The sequence below is a fragment of the Cyclopterus lumpus genome, chromosome 7 (assembly GCF_009769545.1).
Source record: "Cyclopterus lumpus isolate fCycLum1 chromosome 7, fCycLum1.pri, whole genome shotgun sequence".
Lineage (NCBI taxonomy): Eukaryota > Metazoa > Chordata > Actinopteri > Perciformes > Cyclopteridae > Cyclopterus > Cyclopterus lumpus.
This window is the reverse complement of record NC_046972.1, coordinates 1664418-1683247: the sequence shown is the minus strand read 5'-3', so window position 1 is coordinate 1683247 and position 18830 is coordinate 1664418. Positions and strand designations below refer to the sequence as shown.

The 18830-nt window shown below is 43.5% G+C and overlaps 2 protein-coding genes and 1 long non-coding RNA gene across 7 annotated transcripts; 1 reads left to right on the top strand and 2 right to left on the bottom strand.

The window, feature by feature from the left end:
- Nucleotides 1-1922: 1922 nt before the first annotated feature.
- Nucleotides 1923-5422, bottom strand: si:ch211-148l7.4 (uncharacterized protein LOC563603 homolog). Of its 3 annotated transcripts, XM_034538043.1 has the most exons (3): nt 5026-5388; nt 4698-4906; nt 1923-4331 (listed from the first exon to the last, which is right to left on the bottom strand). In XM_034538043.1, the coding sequence occupies exons 2-3, from the start codon at nt 4885-4887 to the stop codon at nt 3328-3330; spliced, it is 1194 nt and encodes a 397-aa protein (XP_034393934.1). In that variant the 5' UTR covers nt 4888-4906; nt 5026-5388; the 3' UTR covers nt 1923-3327. The 3 variants fall into 3 exon arrangements, with proteins under 3 accessions (XP_034393934.1, XP_034393932.1, XP_034393933.1); XM_034538041.1 differs by having other exon boundaries at nt 1923-4906; nt 5026-5422; XM_034538042.1 differs by having other exon boundaries at nt 1923-4901.
- Nucleotides 5423-5512: 90 nt separating this feature from the next.
- Nucleotides 5513-18112, bottom strand: tbc1d22b (TBC1 domain family, member 22B). Of its 3 annotated transcripts, none has more exons than XM_034537034.1 (13): nt 17688-18112; nt 14504-14693; nt 14259-14415; nt 12313-12480; nt 12155-12225; nt 11818-11946; nt 11236-11301; nt 9516-9630; nt 9197-9303; nt 9032-9107; nt 8661-8788; nt 8394-8489; nt 5513-7716 (listed from the first exon to the last, which is right to left on the bottom strand). In XM_034537034.1, exons 1-13 carry the CDS (start codon nt 17741-17743, stop codon nt 7588-7590), a joined length of 1488 nt encoding a protein of 495 aa, XP_034392925.1. In that variant the 5' UTR covers nt 17744-18112; the 3' UTR covers nt 5513-7587. The 3 variants fall into 3 exon arrangements, with proteins under 3 accessions (XP_034392925.1, XP_034392927.1, XP_034392926.1); XM_034537036.1 differs by having other exon boundaries at nt 14259-14412; XM_034537035.1 differs by having other exon boundaries at nt 9197-9300; nt 17688-18111.
- Nucleotides 16786-17768, top strand: LOC117733405. Its single transcript, XR_004609740.1, has 3 exons — nt 16786-17045; nt 17227-17501; nt 17658-17768. It is a non-coding gene; the product is annotated as an uncharacterized LOC117733405 (long non-coding RNA).
- Nucleotides 18113-18830: the final 718 nt, after the last annotated feature.

Sequence of the window (18830 nt, the reverse complement as noted above, 5' to 3'; positions counted from 1 at the left end):
TTAAAATCGTATCAGGTAACTACATCTTTGACTTTAAATGTGTGTGCTAAGTTTAGTTATGTTTCGAGCATGTTACATTGGTTTATTCGGTCACGGCGAAGGATCAGACTTCGCAGATCAAACTTCGCCGATGCTCCAACTCGCCACCCTTCAACGAGTCCATACAATCTTCACAGTGAAGCATTATCAAGGTATAAAAGTAGAAAACATGTAACCTACTGTTGCCACTAGGTGGTGCTATGACTAGAATGCAAAATTATCATACAGATGTCTTCAGGGGCAGTATGTCATGACATATGAGACATATGGAGCAGATTACATAAAGCATGGCCAAGTTAAAAAAACTTCAATTTTCATGGCGAATGGTGTTCTTTGCTGTTGCGGCCTATGCACTAAGTTTTATATTTTTTAAATCCTTTTATAACTTTTGACTACTAAGGTCTCAAGATCACACTACCCGACTTTGGAATGAATCGGGTTTACGCTGGAGTTCGCTGTTTTACAACTCCCCAAAACGTGAGGGAAAGTTTAAAAATGTGCCACTAGGTGGCGCTATGACTTGAATTCAAACTTATTATATGGATCTCTTCAGCGTCAGTATGTCATGCCATATGAGAAATATGGAGCAGATTAGATTATGTATTGCCGAGTTAAAACAACTTACATTTTCATGGCGAATGGCGGTTCTTTGAAAGAGGCCCCTACGCACATAGTTTTATATTTTTTAAATCCTTTTATAACTTTTCATTGCTAAGGTCTCTAGAACACACAGCCTGATTTTGGAATGAATCGGGTTTAAGCTCTAGGAGGAGTTTGCAGTTTTACAACGTCCAAAAAAGTGAAAAAAACGCCAAAAAAGGCTAAAAATTGCGATATTGAGCGATTTACTGCAGCGCCCCCTAATCTTCAAATATTATGAAAAAATAGGGAACGTTAAGGGACTCAATGTGGACATATGCTAGCAATTTGGTATGGATAGGCCGAGTCATTTGGAAGTTATGTGTCTTTAAATATGAGGCCGCACCCCTTAAAAGTTAATTGGCCCATATCTTCTGAACGCAATAAGATATCAACAAACTTTTGATAAGATTTGATGACATTGAACCATTGATGAAGCATATAGATTTTCGCATCAATCGGACGCAGCGTTTACGAGAAAATTGAAAAAACGTGTTTTTGTACAAAGTTCAAAATGGCGGAAAAACTAAGTTGCCGCATTTTATAACCACCAACTTTTTTGTAGAGGAGGTCCAAGTGGACATGTGTACCAAATTTCAAGTCAATCGGACATTGTTAGCAAAAACCGCAGGCTTTCTGCCTCAAGGGGGCGCTATAGAGAAATTTATTTTGTCCCCAAATGCGAGACCTCCAAATTATCAAATTTTTCACCAGTCCTGATATGCATGTTAAATTTAAGAACGTTTGGGATATGATAAAGGCCCCAAAAAGGGGTTTCTTTGGAGAGAAAAAGAATAATAAGAATTCCACGAAAAACAATAGGTTCCTCTACGACGAAGTCGTCACGAGGACCCTAATGACACTGGTATGTTGTTCATGAGGACCTCTGCTATGTCTACGGTTATTTTTATGAGATTTTACTGTACAGTCTTTGAGAAAATCAAAGTAAAAGTCAGCTAAACAGAGACAAAGATTTGTATTTTATTGTAACCTTGTTTGCTGCTGCTACAAACAAATTCCCCCCTGGGGATGAATAAAGTATATCTATCGCTTTATTACTGTATATATTCTAGGCAGGCAGGCACAAGATCAAACAATTTAATACTAAACTATTTTTGTAACAGAGTAAGCCTACATTTTAAGTTTTATCTTTAAAAAAAAAAGCTTGACTTTTTATTTAAATTATGTAGCGTAAAAAAATAACCTCACAAAATCACTTTAAAGAGTCCAGACAAAACATTTAATGAGAATCGTTTTAATTATATTCATCTATAAAGAGCCATACACAAATGTAAAGACCTTGAAAAAAGAAAAGTAGAAGCATCAAACCCCTTAAATCATGGTTTACATTTTCAGTCAAACTTTGAAAACAGAAAATCCTGAAGAACAACAACCTCATGTTGATCCTTGTTAATTCACTAAAGCACACCTTTCAAGCGTCCCAAACGAACTGAAGGGCTGCCAGCAGGCTATCTGCTTGCATAGCTGGCTAATCTCATTCCAGTACATGCCAGCTAAAAAGACCGGCCTTATTGAAGACGTTGTACTGGATAGAACTACCCATGACAGCCATTCAAAGTTTGATCCCTCTATGATGATAACTAAACACATGTTGGAGCCTCTGAACAGCACATATAAATGCTCAAAACACATCAACATGTTATACTTTGGGGCAGCAAGTGCTAACGCTTTGCAGTCTTGACCAAAGCCGGACCTTTTCATCTAGTGCCCTAACAACATGCCACACTTCCCACCAATCTGTGACTAATTATTGCCAAATGTGTAAGAAAAATAACTAAAATACAGCAGAAGACATGTGACCTTACTTAGCAAAAGTACTCCAGACATTGGTGTAAAAATAGACTGACAAACTATATATCTGGCGGTACTGTAGAACGTACCATGACGGTGCAGACGGCCTCATTTCCTAAAAAGCACCATCAGGCTAAGAGCATCCGAGGTTCAAGATGCATTTGGGAAACTAGGTCCTGATGTGTAGAGTGGAGGTTCCATTTCTATGAAACAACTATATAAGTGTTTTTGCATGTTTTTTAATCTATTTGTGAGGCTGCTAAAGGTTTCAATGCATTTCACTCAAGTATGAAAAACAACTTGCAGAGACGCCAGAATACGTGATCCACCACCGTGAACCTTAGATTTATGTTTAATCATACAAATCTATGGAGTAATAAAAGGTGAGATGGATTTTGATAATTACTGGAGCAAACGAGTGCTCGTCGGATTCTTACACATGGTGTCCTTTGAAATGCAAACCTCTGCCTAAATGGTCCCTGTAATGATTTCACACAAGCTGATTTACTGGACAAGAAACAGGTGGCTGCCTAGAATGTAGAACACATTTGAATATCTAAAAAATAACTATGGTATGTTTTATATGGTTGGCAGTGAAGTTTGTGTTTTATAGTGAAACACCCAAATAAAACATGCAAAAAGCCAGGCATGGTCCTTTAACAAGTCATTCTATTCAAACCTTGACATGGTATGGAGAGCTTTAAACCGACCTTGCAGGTTTACAAACTAAATGCCCCATCAGTGAATTGGTAAATCAACACAAGCATCATAAGAGATCTCATCACTCAAATTCCTCAACGCAAAAAGGCAAATGGCTGACAACATTCAAACTGGATCTCAGGCTTTGTTGGCCTGATGCGTGTAGCCCTCTGTGATGCTGTCCTCCTCCACCCGGACTCGCAGGTGCTCCTGACAGTGTTCTAGGAAGGAGTCCAGGGCTGAAAAACCCTGCTGGCAAGGCACACAGTGGTATAGCCTCTGCCTCTTGGAGCCTGGCCATTTACAGGTGTCCATCTCGCTTGTGCACACGCTGCACTGCCTCCTCTTCACGGAGGACTGGTGGAGCTCCACGTGCTCCCGGAGCTGCGACTGCAGAGAGAAAACCTCTGCACATGAGGGGCATGGGAACTCCCTCTCCAGTTCATCGTCCTCCTCCTCCTCCTCCTCCACTTCAGGCACGTGTCTGCATCTCCCTGGACCAGGAGCCTTGTTCTCTACTTTGGCCACTTTCCTGGGCCTCCCTGGACCAGCCTTCACAGGCTTGTCTTCTGCTATGATGGGTTTTACTTTACCTGATAACTCTGAGTCTTTGGTGGTACATCCTACAGGCAGACTTGTGTTTTGGATTGTGGTGACGCTTGAGGCTGTGTGCTGTCTGCAATGTGCCCTAAGTGACAAATGATGCAAGAAGACTTTGCTGCAGACCTGACATGCATACGTGCATACTCTCCTGCGCTTGATTACGACCGGCCTTGGTTCTCTCAGAATGTTTTTCTCTCTGCTGTGCTTCTCTTTTCTGTGCATGTACAGCTTAGAGATGCTCCTGAAAACCATGTCACAAGAACGACAGTCCAGAAGCTTTGTTCTGGATTTTGGCATTTTAATTAGATCCCTGTTCACCGTGGTATTCCGCTCTTTCTTCGCCTCGCCATCAGTACTTTCTCCTTTGGTCTTTCGCCCCTGTTCTGCATGGTGAGTCTGTTTGTGCCGTTGCAGCGCGGTCTTTGTGCGGAACGTTGTCGAACAAAGCTGGCACATGCCGACAGCTCGGCTGCTGGTCCCTGGGGTGTCTGAGCAATCAGAGCGGGTTGAGTCTCCCTCAGAAACTGGCGGAGAATCATCTGGAAAGATACTTGCATTAACTATATCTGACGGGTATGGTGGTTCACTACAACCAGCTTGCTGATGGTGCAGCAGAGCCTGCTTCTGGCTGAAGCCTCTCCCACATGGGGCACACGCGTAAGGGCTACCGTCCAGGAGGTGAGGTGACTCAGGAACTGAGGTTGTACCCGAGGGACACGGAGAACCCAGCTGTGACTCTACAGGACAAAGCTCACACAGGGAAGAGTCACGATTGCACTTGTGTAGTTGTAGGGACGACTTCAGGGAGAACTCCTGCCCACAGGACGGACACCTGTGAGGCTTGGGTAGTGTGTGTGTGACTTCCTGGTGGTGCAGCAGCTCTGTGGCATAAGGGAAGTCCTTACCACATTCCTGACACACATGCGTGTCCAGGTGGGACGGTTGCTGCCTCTGTTTCAGTGTCTGCTTCGGTGTGGGCTGTTTCGGGTCAGCCCGTGCGATGAAGCTGGCCAGCCTCGACAGCGTGTCTGCTGCAGTCTTAGAGCGGCTGAACGACTCCTGGGCCCTGGTGGTGCTCCAGCTGACACCATCCATCCTCCTTCCCCGAGCTGCTCTGCAGGAGTACAAGTTTGAGTCATTAGCTTGGAAGCCACACACAAACAAGAGCTACCATACAAGGCGGCAGCAGCTAACTTTGGTGGGTTAGCTCGTGTTTCTTCTCCACTAGCTCACCCGTTAGCTCGCTTCCAGTAGAACCAGCAGCACAGAAGCTTAGTCACGTCCCAACATGGCAGCGAGAGGACCGCGGAGTGAAGGCGGTGAGCTTCCTCTCTGGACCGTGTCGTGTTGCGGGCGTTAGCTTGTTGCGAGCCGCACTAACAAGTCATGAACGCCGCTTCCGTTCGCGGAAACGTCCAAGCCGGACCCAGACCTCACTCTGAGGTGGGTCCACGTGGTTCTGGCCGACTGGTTGAATCCGTGCGGTCCGTCGCGTGAGCCTCAGGTTTCGGAGAAGAAAACAACACCGCCATGGCTGCAAAAGTGAAACCGAAGTTTATGCTGCGTTCACGGCACTTCTCGGAGTTGTCAGCATCACTTCCGGCGCGTCACGTGCACATTTCAATACCCCGTTCGAGCTTCGACAGGAACGTTGTATTCAGTTAGCACGAGCATAAATCAGTTAGCGCGAGCATAGGTCAGTGAGCACGAGTATAGTTCATTCGTTTACATTAAATTACCTTTATTACATGATAACACAACATCATTGTTTTATAGTCTTAATTCAAAGCCCAATACAGAGACAGCGTGAACAGCTGTGAAGTGCTTATTTAGTCAGCCTCTAGTTATCAACCTGCCATCATAATGACCTTTAGATCAAAACATCATGGAGTAAACAATCAGTTGGTGCTCCTGAATGAAAACAACACACTACTTTAAGGCTAAAGGCATACATTCAACAACAACACTCACACATTCAGCATGTTTTAGATGGTTCAAACAAGGTGGATGAACACCAGATTATAGCTGGCTTTAAGTAAAATAAACCAGAAATAAGTATACAGCAGTGTTAGGATTTTACAGCAATAAAAAGATCCCTTTCACAGACTGTGAAACACTTCAAGCTATGGTTGAGCCCCCATATTTCAGAGGCAATCAATAATTCCTGAATATGAATTAAGACTCATGCTATTCAATTTGTTGTAGTATACAATCACCAGGAATTAAGTGTACAGGGAATCCAGATGTCAAACCTGACAAAAGAAAAGAAACCTATGGGAGAGAAATCATAGGATAAGGATTGTCATATCTCTCAAACATACGTTGTGTTATAATTAGCACTGGTAATGAAGGTAGATAGCAACACACATATTCACCCCCCACCAACACCTAACCCAACCTGTAGACAAATATAAAACACAAGCATTTATCCGTGTTACTGTACACTCTAAACTGTCAGGAGAATATTACAAATGATCAGAACAAAGGCATCTTCATATAATGTGAGCTGCACTGTGTCCACAGTCTCCAGTAGGATGGTGTGGATAAATGTCCTTCAGTACTGAACGAGCATTGGCAAGGCATCTCCTCCATTCAAAAAATATCTCTAACCCCATAAACAATACTAAAAAGTTACCCTCAACTGAGGATCTCAAACATTGTTGATTCATATGCAGGTTTTACAGTAGCCACAGGTATCTACTCAGATACTTCATAGAGGATCAGACCATCATACACATCATTATGCATTGAGAAATGAGTTTGAATAGGCTCAGGTCAAAACAGACCAGACGTTACAGAGCTCAAACTAAAAATGCATTCAAAAGTAGAACATTTTGAATTATCCAACATAAAATAATGGCGCAAGGAATTTCAAAGCTACATTAACCAGAAGGTCTCCATCGTTCCTTGTCTATTCAGAGGCAGTCACATTTTAATTGTACCATATATACACACATTATATATATATATATATATATATATATATATATATATATATATATATATATATATATATACACACACACACATACACATACATATATATATATATATATTACACCCGAGAGCCTCCTGGTGATTGATGCCGAGTTATGATAACCAAGGCCAACTGACACAGAATCAGTTTCTCCACTTGTAAAACAAACCCCAACTTGAAATAAAACACAGTATCTAATATTTGCTACTCTTAGGTGTAATACCTAATACAATTCAGAATATCCGTACTGGTCCCAAATAAGGACTTTTATAAGTTGATTGTACAGTGCAAATTTGGTAACCCTGAACCAAAAGATATGGTGCGATCCATTATATTTATAACAGCTTGACAGTGTCAGACTCAATAGATATAAAAAGAAAAATAAAGTATTTCCCCCCGGTTTTACATATATGAGTTTTAAAACAAATACCAAAAACACATCTTCAAAACAAGAAAATAGAAATCTGTGGATGCAATCTTTCAATAAAAGCATCATCCCAGCAGCATGTTCTTCTGAGTGTACGTTTCACATGAGAGACAATTAATGTGGCATGACCCAAAACCAGCATTAGTCTACCAAGGTGGCATAGCTGTGGTTATCATACCGATACAAAATAGTCTCTCATATTCACTGAGCTCCATGGGAGCACCATTAACCCAATCCACTGTGACATTCGCTGGACTTCATTTTCACAGGAGAAGTTTTGTCCTCTTCCAGGTCACCTCAAAGACAACACATGGACGCCTGGAGTGTCTTGAATACTGGGGGTGCCTTCCATGTCACAGCCTGCTCTGATCTCAGGGGGGATGCCTCGGGCCTATCTCTTGTAGTGGCTGGGTGCGTCTGCGAACATGTACTTCAGTCTATAAGCTTCAGCCAGGAGGAGACCCACTTCCTCGTTGCCCCAGTGTATTGTGGGGAGGTTCTGCAGTAGCATGAGAAGGCCCTGAAAAGCAGTAACAATCTCTATTTACATGGAACTATTTTGTAAGGCAGTGGGTTGATAACAGTTTCTTTAACCTGCATTCTCTCTAGTGGCCACCAGGGGGCGATTCCTCTGGTTGTATAGAAGTCTATGCTTCATGTGTTAAAGCTGCATCCTCTCTTCTGACCACCAGGGGGTGACTCCTCTGGTTGTATAGAAGTTTATGCTCCATGTGTTAAAGCTGCATTCTCTCTCCTGACCATCAGGGGGCGACTCCTCTGGTTGTATAGAAGTCTATGCTTCATGTGTTACAGCTGCATTCTCTCTACTGACCCCCAGGGGGCGACTCCTCTGGTTGTAAAGAAGTCCATGCTTCATGTGTTAAAGCTGCATTCTCTCTACTGGCCACCAGGGGGCGACTCCTCTGGTTGTATAGAAGTCTATATGAAATGACTCTACTTCTCTTGATTTCTTTCCTCAGTAAACATTGTAAACATGAGTTTATGGTCTCAATCTCTAATTTCAAGTCTTCTTCAATACAGTTGCTTTTAATATCCAAATCATCACATCCTTTTTCTCTGCTTCCATAAACCTGTCTTTACAGTCAGTCTTGTTTCCATCTGTTGGTACTTATATCAATATTTAGTGGTTACTGTCTCAGATAAGTATGAATGACTACAAAGAGCACAGATTGATACCTGAAAGTCAACCATGGAGAGGATTTCTTTGCGCCACTCAATGAGGAAAGCAGAGCAGACATACAGATGGAAGTGGGAGAAACCCTCCGCTTCAGCCTGCAGAAACCCAGGAAGAGAGCCAGAACCAGTCAACGTAACAAATACTGGACGATTGAGTGGATGAACCAGTACATTCTACAGTAGTTCTTCAGGTAGCAGTCTGTGCTGCTGTTGTACCGGGTTACTTTATACTGGGAAGGTGTGTAGGTGGTGTACACTCGGCTCTACCTGGTAGGTGTCCCAGAGACGAATAGTGCAACGAAGCGGCAGCTCCCTCATCAGCAGATTGTTCATCCACCGGAACGCAAACTGCAGATACTCCACCTCATATCTTTTGAAATGATTGTGAATGTCCTCTGGGGGGGGGGGGGGGGGGAGGGGGGGCAGAAACACACACACACACACACACACACACACACACACACACACACACACACACACACACACACACACACAGGATAATAGTGTGCACCTGTAGCCTGTAGCCAGAGAGAGGCAGGAGCAGCTCCTGCCTCTCTCTGGGCTTGTTTAAAATGTGTGCATGTGCAGAGTATACGTGACACACAAAACTCCTGACTCACCGACATAAGTCCACTTACCATCTATCCTGCTGACCAGCTCCTCCAAAGCTTTCACTTTGTTCTGGATTCCAGGCTGAGCAAAGGTGTAGTTGTCCTGAAAGGATTGAGGTTCAGTAAACGGGCACATTTGCAGCTTTAAACAAGTGTTCATTGAGGTGTGTAAGTGTGTGTGTGTGACCAGACCTGTATTCCATCCAGCAGCTTGCTCATGCACCAGAAGCTGTCAGCTTCGATGTTTCTCTGGGTGTCCGGAGGCAGCGCTGCCACCTCAAAGTTCTCCACATCCTCTGCTGGGCCAACAAAGAACACTGAATGGAAATGACTCACACGGATGACTCTTATTCAGACTGATTATAGAGATGTTTATGACCTCGGGTGTGATGCGGTATCAGCCCTAGTAACAACATTGTACAATATAGGTAAACAAAACAAAAGCTGACATGAGTCCCTTTGGTGTCAATGTAACGGGCTTCGTGCAGGACATTTTACAAGAGTGACTTACTGACGAACTCAGAGAGGAAGACCACAAAGAAGGGCGTGACCAAATCATTGATTCCCTGGACGTAGCCGCTGGCTGGGTGGCGGATGGCCCAGATGAAAAGGATACGCTCAAACACCTGTGGAAAGACAAACGGGTTGATTGATATGTGCTGTGTGTGAGATCGTGGATCAGTGGTGAGCAGGGTCGTCCTTCAATCAGAGGACCGGCGGTTTGATCCTCAGCTCCACAAGTCCATGCCCATGTGACCATTACCCAGCAGCATTGCAACACTATAGCTCATCAGGAGGGTCTGTTTCTTTGAATTGTAGTTTCATGTTATTTGCCTTGAAGCATTACTGTAGATGAATGTATTTTGGATTATTAAAGGTTACTCCAGTTAGTATTGAAGCTCCATAAGTCCAAAAGCAAATGGATCCCACTTTCCCCAAAATGCCACAAATGACAGCTTGCTTGCAATGTCCACGTCTTTGAATCTGTCAAATTGGAAGTATCAAGTACAGTAGACTCTTTCACAGTCGACGTCATCACAAATATGGGTGCACATGTTGTCAGAAGTCAGTCGTTATGCTGAGTTATCAAGCTTGAAACATTGAATTAAGACCGTTTACAGCATCATGTCTGGTTGTTAGAATCAATGTTCCAACAGCTGAGTGAATAACAACCTTTTCTGCTATCCGTGCGCTGTTCATTGCTCAGACTGGGGTAGGAATGGATTGTTTCACAAGCGGCCAGTTTATGAGATAAAGCTAAATCATCTGCATAGAATGCAGAATCCATTTGTTGCAGTAACACAGTACTCAGTGTAGAGATCAAGGGCTCATTCAAAATCTATTCTTAGTTTCAGGTGATTAGGCATGGATGAAAACATAGTTATGAATATCATATTCAATTCCTGATAATACATTTCCCTAAATCCCGACACACTTGCAGGTTAAAATGTCTCGATGTTGTGATAAACTTACAGTGTGATGTATTATGGAATCTGTTAAGAGATTTTCACAGCATTTTGTGTTAAGAGATTGCAAACCAATACTCATAACTGCTGCGTGAAATAGAAGGAGTAACATGTGCAAGTATTGTGCTTCGGGTTGGGCATAGTGGAAATCAATGTCATGAGATTAATGTACCTATTGTATATGCAAATTAATACAACTGCGTTATGAGTTACTACATCAGACAAGATCTTCACATGCATAAAACAAAATTACAATATTAATGAAAAGTCATAATATGACGACGAAAGGCTGGAAGTTGACGAAGCTGAACATTAATACAGATTATACTGGCCGGCTCTAGTGAGGCTGTGATTCAGGTTTCTGGTAAACGTGGCCACAAACCATCATAGTGTGACCACATTAAGGAACAAGCCCAGTTCCCTTTTACAGCAAGTGTAGTAATCTGATGCTGGTCCTTCCCCAGTGTCTGTCGCTCTCAGAGTGTCTGTCACTCTCTCAGTGTCTGTCACTGTCAGAGTGTCTGTCACTCTCAGAGTGTCTGTCACTCTCTCAGTGTCTGTCACTGTCAGAGTGTCTGTCACTCTCTCAGTGTCTGTCACTCACAGAGTGTCTGTCACTCACGGGGTCGATAGCATCACATTGTACCTCAATAACTAATACCTCCTTTACATGGTTTGACTTGTGTTGTTAACAATAAAAAGCTTCTTGTTAGCAGCACGCTCGTTTGTTGTCTCTGAGCCGGGTTGTGACACTTCAGCGCTTACCTCTTGTACGACGGGCTGCTGGAACAAGGGAATCAGAGGGTTGGTTCTTGGAATGTCGATGTGGATCTGACGGCAAGAAACATGATTGAGTTGTTACTTAATCAAAGCAGATCATGCTTTGTGTATTTTTAGTCGTCTAACAACCTTTGTCCATTTGTTAAAAAGGTCAAATGTGCCATCTTTTATGTGGACGTCCAATCATTGTTGATGGTAAATGCAATAAATTCCTCAGTGCTGCTGTAATAGGGCTCAGACCATATTCTCTCTTATATACGCTGGCTCCAATTAATATGGCTGAATATCTGAGTCGGCCAAAACACTGCAAAATGTGCCCTCCCTTATCTCGGGATGCCATCTTCTCACAAGCAAAGAGAACAGGGAAGTTTGGTTTTGAACTTTATTTACATAATGGAACTTACAACAGGTTCAGGAAGTTCAGTTTTTGAGCAGCATATACAGCTCACCCTCTAGCTACCCAGACTCAGGAAGTACCAAAGAGTTTGCAGCAGAACTCTTTTGGGATCAATATATTACACTGAGGAATTCCACTATATTCACCATCCACATAGAGCTGTAGTATACCTGTCGATATGTGTCTTTGTTGTGCTCGTCGGTTCTGGAATGGTAATACTGCTCTATGAAGCCAAAGTATTCTTCTCGCTTCCTTCTCAGCACCAGCTCTCTGCGCTCCTTGTTGGCCGGCAGGTAGCCCTGTCAGAGGAGGGTTACAGGAACAGTCTCAGAGGGGCGGCTTTTGAGATTAGAGAGGAGATAAGGTCGTCTGAAAGGATAAGGCTTTTGGTATTATGGGAACATTTTCTAGAAAAGAATGCAACAGGCTCACACAGACACTAAACAGAATTTGAGTTGAGACCAAATCTGTGGAACAAGCTAAATACAGGAAGGTCCCGAGACTTACAGAGAGAAGCCTCCACGTGATAGGCCGGACTTCTCTTGGTATGCCTGACCAGCTGTGCTTCCGGAGATCCTCTGTGAGAGCATAGAGACAGGAACACAGTTGATTGGCCTGTAGCCAATGTGTCCTCTTATCTAGCTCTATGAGTGCTGCTCTCCTACCCAGGTCAGTGTTGGGACTCGCCAGCAGCTGCTTGAATTTGTCCAGCCGGCTCTTCTCCCTCACCGTCATGGGCGGCGCTCCCGACGCGTTCTGGTCCGACATGCGGGCCACCAGTGGGATGATGGGGCGGACTGGGAGAGACTGCTGCTTCTGCAGTGTGCAGCGAACTGTAGCGTGCACACAAGAAAAACAATAATAATATAGTCATAACAACTTTTAATAATAATAATACATCGAATTTATATAGCGCTTTTCAAAACACACAAAGACGCTTAACAACCAGTAAATGCAAAGTTTTAGTTTTTAAGTTTACAACCAGTAAATGCAACCAAGGCAAATGAGACGTGATGTTCAACTTAACACACAAATGTGTGTATACAGTACACAACATAACAAAGAGCAGCATATTCAAAGCAGTCCATAAACTGCCACTGAGCAGGCTGTTGGCTGGTTCAATAATCATCTGTCTAATAGAAAACAATGTGTTTGCTTTGAAGGCAGCTCATCCACACTGCTAAATGTCTCTACTGGTGTGCCACAGGGCTCAGTTCTGGGCCTAATTCTGTTTGTTATTTATGTAAATACATTGGGCAGTAACATCCCAAATGCCAAATTTCATTTTTATGCTGATGACACAGTTATATATTGTTGTGGCACCACTCTTGCCGAGGCCCTTGGCAACTTACAAATTGCTTTTAACCTTGTGGAAAATCAGCTCATTGAACTAAGACTCGTTTTGAATGCCACCAAAACCAAACAGGAAAGTGCCTGTGTCTCCACCCAGCATTTTGTCATTGCAAGGGTATGAAATTGAACTTGTGAACTGTTACAAGTATCTCAGCATTTTAATTGATGATTGACTTTCTTTTAAACCACATGTAGAAAATCTGGTAAAAAAAAATTTAAACTGGGATTCTTTTTTCGTCACAAATCTTGTTTTTCTTTTTTTACCAGAAAAAGTTGATTGCTACCACTTTCCTCCCTGTACTTGATTACAGTCTTATATATGAATGCCCCAGCAAACTGTCTGCGTTCTCTAGACACTGTGTATCACCCTACTACTTATGTAACTACATCTTTAAATCCCAGAGCAATTATTGCTTACGTTCCAATGAGTTTTATTTATTAATTATGCCCAAAGTTCACTCTGAATTTGGTAAGCACTGTTTTAAGTTTGCTGCACCTGCTGCTTGGAATGCACTGCAAAAAACTCTAAAGTTAAAGGAGCTCATCAACCTTGACACTTTGAAAACTTGTGTGAGAGAAATTGGAGCGGCTTCATACCGCACTTGTTCTTGTTTTGGTGTGAATCCGGAGCTTTAGTCCTGTTGCCTTTTATCTTTTTTAATGTATTGTATCTGTGTTATGTGATTTCTGTTGTGTCTTGTGACTGTTGCAATTTTTCTATGCTGCTGTCTTGGCCAGGCTTCCCTTGAAAAAGAGGTCATTGTATCTCAATGGGACCGACCTGGTTACATAAAGGCTAATGAATAATAAATAAATAATTTGAATGTTAATATGATCCTGAATATGCCTTTCAAATGTAATGCTACCTGTTTTGGGGAGCTCTGATCGAAAAACTAGTTCTTTGAAAAACAGGAGACTGTCTAGGACGTAATGTCCCAGGACAACAGAAGATCTTCCAAGACGTTTGAATTCTTCTCTCATTTTTATTGACTGGAAGATTAGTCAACTGTTTCCCAGGTTTTCCTGGATGCGTAGGAACCTTGCTTAAAGAACATCATTGCGATAAGATACACTATTAGTGAACAGTACTGTGGTGTTCATGTTAGTTATCTCATTGTCTGTCACATTCGTGCACATGTGGATCAGAGCATAGTAAAGTGCATGCTAGAGGCCTGATAGAATCCCACAGGAATCCCCTGATAAGCTCCTCAGTAGCTCTCAATGCCAAATGGAGCTCTGCAGTGTATTGCCCACATACCGGAGGACGTGTTGAGGTGGAGGTCACTGCTAGACTTGACAACCTCCCCGTTGACGTGCTCGCACTCCGCGTCCTCCTCCCACACATCCTGGAGCTCTTGATCCTCTGTCCCGGGACTGTGGGACACCCTGGTTTCTATGTCCCCGACCTGATTCTGCTGAGAGGAACCACATCAGAATATCTGCTTTCACAGCGACTCAATGCCCATGAACGGCTCAGGGATAAACAGGATTACTTGTAGCTACCTGGTTCTGTGGTGACGAAGAGTTGAGACCTGATGGAAGAGATGAAGATTGGGCTGGGGTCCCGAGGAAATCCTCGTCCTCCTCTTCGTCGATGTCCCAAGCGTCATTGGTACTGCGGGCAAACTCGTGGAAGCTAGAGGCCTTTTTTGTCTTGAGATTGTTGAACTTGGGCTTTGTGTCTTTGGGATACCTGCCGAGGGACAAAGTGAGAGATCAAACAGAAAGAAAAAGAGACTTATTCACAGTGGTGCTGGAGCCTCATATAGGCAGAAATGTAGGAGATGATATCACCCAAAGGAACACCAAAAATCAAATAGGTTGAACAATGTAAACGTCAGCACAGTACTGGTGCATGCAATCCACACATGTTCAAGTACTTGAAGCGTGGGATAATGTGCTGCAAAACAAGGTTGAAAATGGGAGACACAAATAACAGACAAATAAAATGCATCCGTGAGGGCAACATGACACCATGCAGTCCGGTTAAATTTAGCACTTACGTGCGTCGCAACCGCGGGTCGAGAGGAGGATGCTGCGCTCCATAAACTGGTTGAACGCTGTAGAAGATGACATGTGAACTGCTGTCACCTCTGTGCAGAACAACACATGCAGCCTCCTAGTCTTTCACCCAGCTAAGGCTGATAGTCATCTACCCATCCTTTAATATTCAGGTTAACACACGCACATCCTGTCCTCATATGTGTCGCTTGAATTGAATGCAATGTTTCGACCTACAAGGTCAAGCAAACAGCCAAGTGAACACAAATCTATACACACAAGAAAGGACAACTCCATATATTGTATGTGATACAATACATTTTTTGCATTACATATTTGTAAAAGGAGAAGCTGTGCTGTACAGAGGTAATGTAAAAAGAAACAAATCATTAAGGAGTCTCGGTTTGACATGAAGACACATATCTTAAAAGAAATGTCATTTTATAAGAATGGTTTATTTATATTATGTACAAACTTGTATTACTGTGCATAATGTAATCATGTGTCAGGTCTGCTGCAGCCTGTGAGAGGACGGCTAAAAGACTTCTGGGTGGAGGCACACTGGGTGGAGCTCTCTACCACATCCGTGGTTTCCTGCTGGGAGAGTGATGATATCTGAGAATGGACCACGGTGGACAGACCAGCTTTTATCTGGAGGTCGATGGACCGCTTCAAGTCCGGTTTCAGGGGATCACTGAAACGGTGTGTTTGGATGATTTTGTGAAGCTTGAAACCCAGTAAGGAGTATTTTGTGAAGCACTGAGCCAGCGAATTGGGCCTTGCATTCTGCCTTTGCATTAAATAACTCTATTTGGATTGTACCGTCTGCAGTGTGTATTGAACAGAACAAGGGGACAGCTTGCACCCCCCCCCCCCCCCTCCCCCCCAGTGTTCCTCTCCACCCTGTGGTGGCCATTATGCTCAACGGATGTGAGAAGCTTCTTTCCAACAGTCCACAGTCACAGGGAAGGGTCTGGGCCAGACCCACTCCAGCAGCAGCCTATTCAAACATTTGGGCATTTCTAATAAAAGGATTTAAAATGGATTAAGTAATGCATGATCAACAATCAAACAGCTATAATTGTTATTCCATAGCTTGGTGATTAAGTGGGTATATCTGTGTCTGCGTTTTCAGCACAAATCAGATATTAGTTACAGTGTTGTAAACAATTAATTATGTTTTGACTGTTAAGCTTTTGGGGAAAGTAACTTCCTTGAATAAGGATTCTGATCACAGATTGGGGAACAAAGGACTTTGTTAACAACGTTTCTTTTTCTTTCACCAGAGTCTAATATGACGGTTTATCCAAAGAAATGTTCCTATTGATAAGCACATTCAAAGTAGCTCAGAGGCTTTTGTGTGGAAGTCCCAAAGCAACACATATTAGTAGTTGGCCTGTCAGACGGTGGCTTCCCATGCCTCGGGCCAACCCATGTCAACCTATTTCACATCGTTTGCATGAACAAACTGACAGAAAGCCTGCTGGCTGAGAACCGGGCCTGCTGATTATCTGGCAGTGCAGGCGTCTCTTGTTTATCACCTCAGACCTGTTTTATCAGGAGAGGCTCAAGGGCAGGCAGCGAGACTTTCCTGTCCAAACATGTGTGTTTTTACAGCTTTCCACCCACAACAGTTAGAGAGAGATCTGCGCGCGTGTGCGTGTGTGTGTGTGTGTGTGTGTGTGTGTGTGTGTGTGTGTGTGTGTGTGTGAGACATGGACAGCAACGCCCTCTCCTTAGAGAGCCCCTCCTCTATGATTACCCAAACACACTGCACTGGTTGTCCTGCCCTGGCTCATGACAACCACTCAGAGTCTGTAGTGTACAGATACTGTAAATAATAACACATGTATGAATATCTCCTGTTGTCTTATCTATGAAGTCTGTAAAGGTTGTGTGCAGGGTAAGACCCTGCAGGTCCTCGGTGCCCATAACAACCCATTACCATGGTGCCTATTGAGCAAGCTCTACAAGCTGGGACTGGCCTAGTGATCTGACCTAAACTAAAAGCAATGGTCCACATGGTTTCTCCCACTTACAGAAGGTAATGTTATTTTTTCCCTATACCACATAATAGTCTGTACATTGTAATAAGCGTCACCTGTAAGACAAACTAGGATATGGTCAATCAGTGTTCTTGTAGTAAGCTTTTGGTCATCTCATCACACTGCCACAAAAAGAGGATGTGATTCATTTAACTTCTTCCCTCTGTGACTCAAACAAAGCCCACAGAGATGCCTAGAGGAGAGAAGTGAGGAGACAGCAGTGATCCTGGTCCACACAGTGCAGGCTCCCTCGAGTGGCACCACCTCCTGCTGGACTGGGGGGCAGAAGGAGGGCGTGACACCTCCACTTCTCAGCGGTAGAAGCAAGCAGAGAAGAGAGAGATGGAGGCTGTTCTATACACAGATAGAACCAGACAGTCCTCACGTGAAGGAAGTGAACCCATTCCTAAAATACGGTCACCTCATCTTCTTAAAGGAACAGTGTACACGTTAAGGTCCGCTAAACGTTTATATTCCAATATAAAGCCGACTTAATCATTAGTTGATTCAAGCAAAACTGGGATATTAGCTAGCTATGTTATATAATAGTGCGCTGACTGTGAATATGCTATTTCAACATGGACCAGTAACGTTAGTCCTGCTTCGTCTAGGAAGGTTAAAGGAGAGGAACAGAAACCCACCTTCCGGGAACCTTTGCGTTTCTCCTCCAGAAATTGATCCTGTTCTCGGTGGCCATACTCGGATAACACGACCCCCTTCAGACCGAGATCGACACCGGCTGGCGACAACTCAGCCCCGGTGGGCTTCTTCTGGTGTGCCTCTTCGGAAGTTCAGACGGCCGGCAGATAGTGGTATTTGGCTTTCATATGCGATGATGTCTGATACAGAGCACTGGAAGCCGCCATCTTGGAGCCATCTTGGAGCTCACCGACCGAAGCGTGTGATTGGCGCGAGGGTCGAGCAGGTGCAGTGAGAGCCGCCAATCAGAAGAGGAGGTGGAGTGACGGTCAGGGATGCCTGCTGGTCGGGACGAAACCACGTGGTAGCCGTGTGAACGCTCGCGCAGGCAGGGAGGGATCGGTGTGTTGTGGTGAAGCCTTCCGGTCAGCGGGTGAGCCGTGGTCCGGACGTGTTGCCATGCCAACGTGGGTCCAAACTCCTGCGGGAGCAACCTCCGAGAGACTTCTGTGACATTTATTATTGCATTGATTCTGATTTATTATTGCATTGGTTCTGGAAAGTTTGGGATGTTTACTTCAAATGATTAATCTAAAAAATATCTTTTTTTTAATAAAGAAGAACTGTTCAATTTTATTCAAATTTGCCTCAGAGGGCTTTACAATCTGTACACATACGACATCCCAGGACCTCACATCGGATCAGAAAAAACTCCTCAAAAATAACCTTTCACAGGGAGAAAAGGGAAGAAACCTTCAGGAGAGCAACAGAGGAGGATCCCTCTCCCCGGATGGACAGAAGCAATAGATGTCATGTGTACAGAATGAACAGCATTACAGAGTTACATAAACACATTACATGAATATGACAATGTATATCTATATATGTTATCTACAGACATACTGTATTTTGATAGCTATTACCTAAAACTGCCGCCATGGGTTTTTATTTTGCTAGCTGTTCATCCAAACTCTCAACCCCATAATATTCATATTTGGTCACAAATTGTAAAGAACAAACATTTGACCCTGTTTTAGGATTTAGTCGCCAATTTTCATTGAGAGGTTAACTCTTTTCGTGGATCGTACTAATCTTGGAAATCATTTTACTGGTGGGAGAACATCTAAATAAGTGGCTTTGAGGTA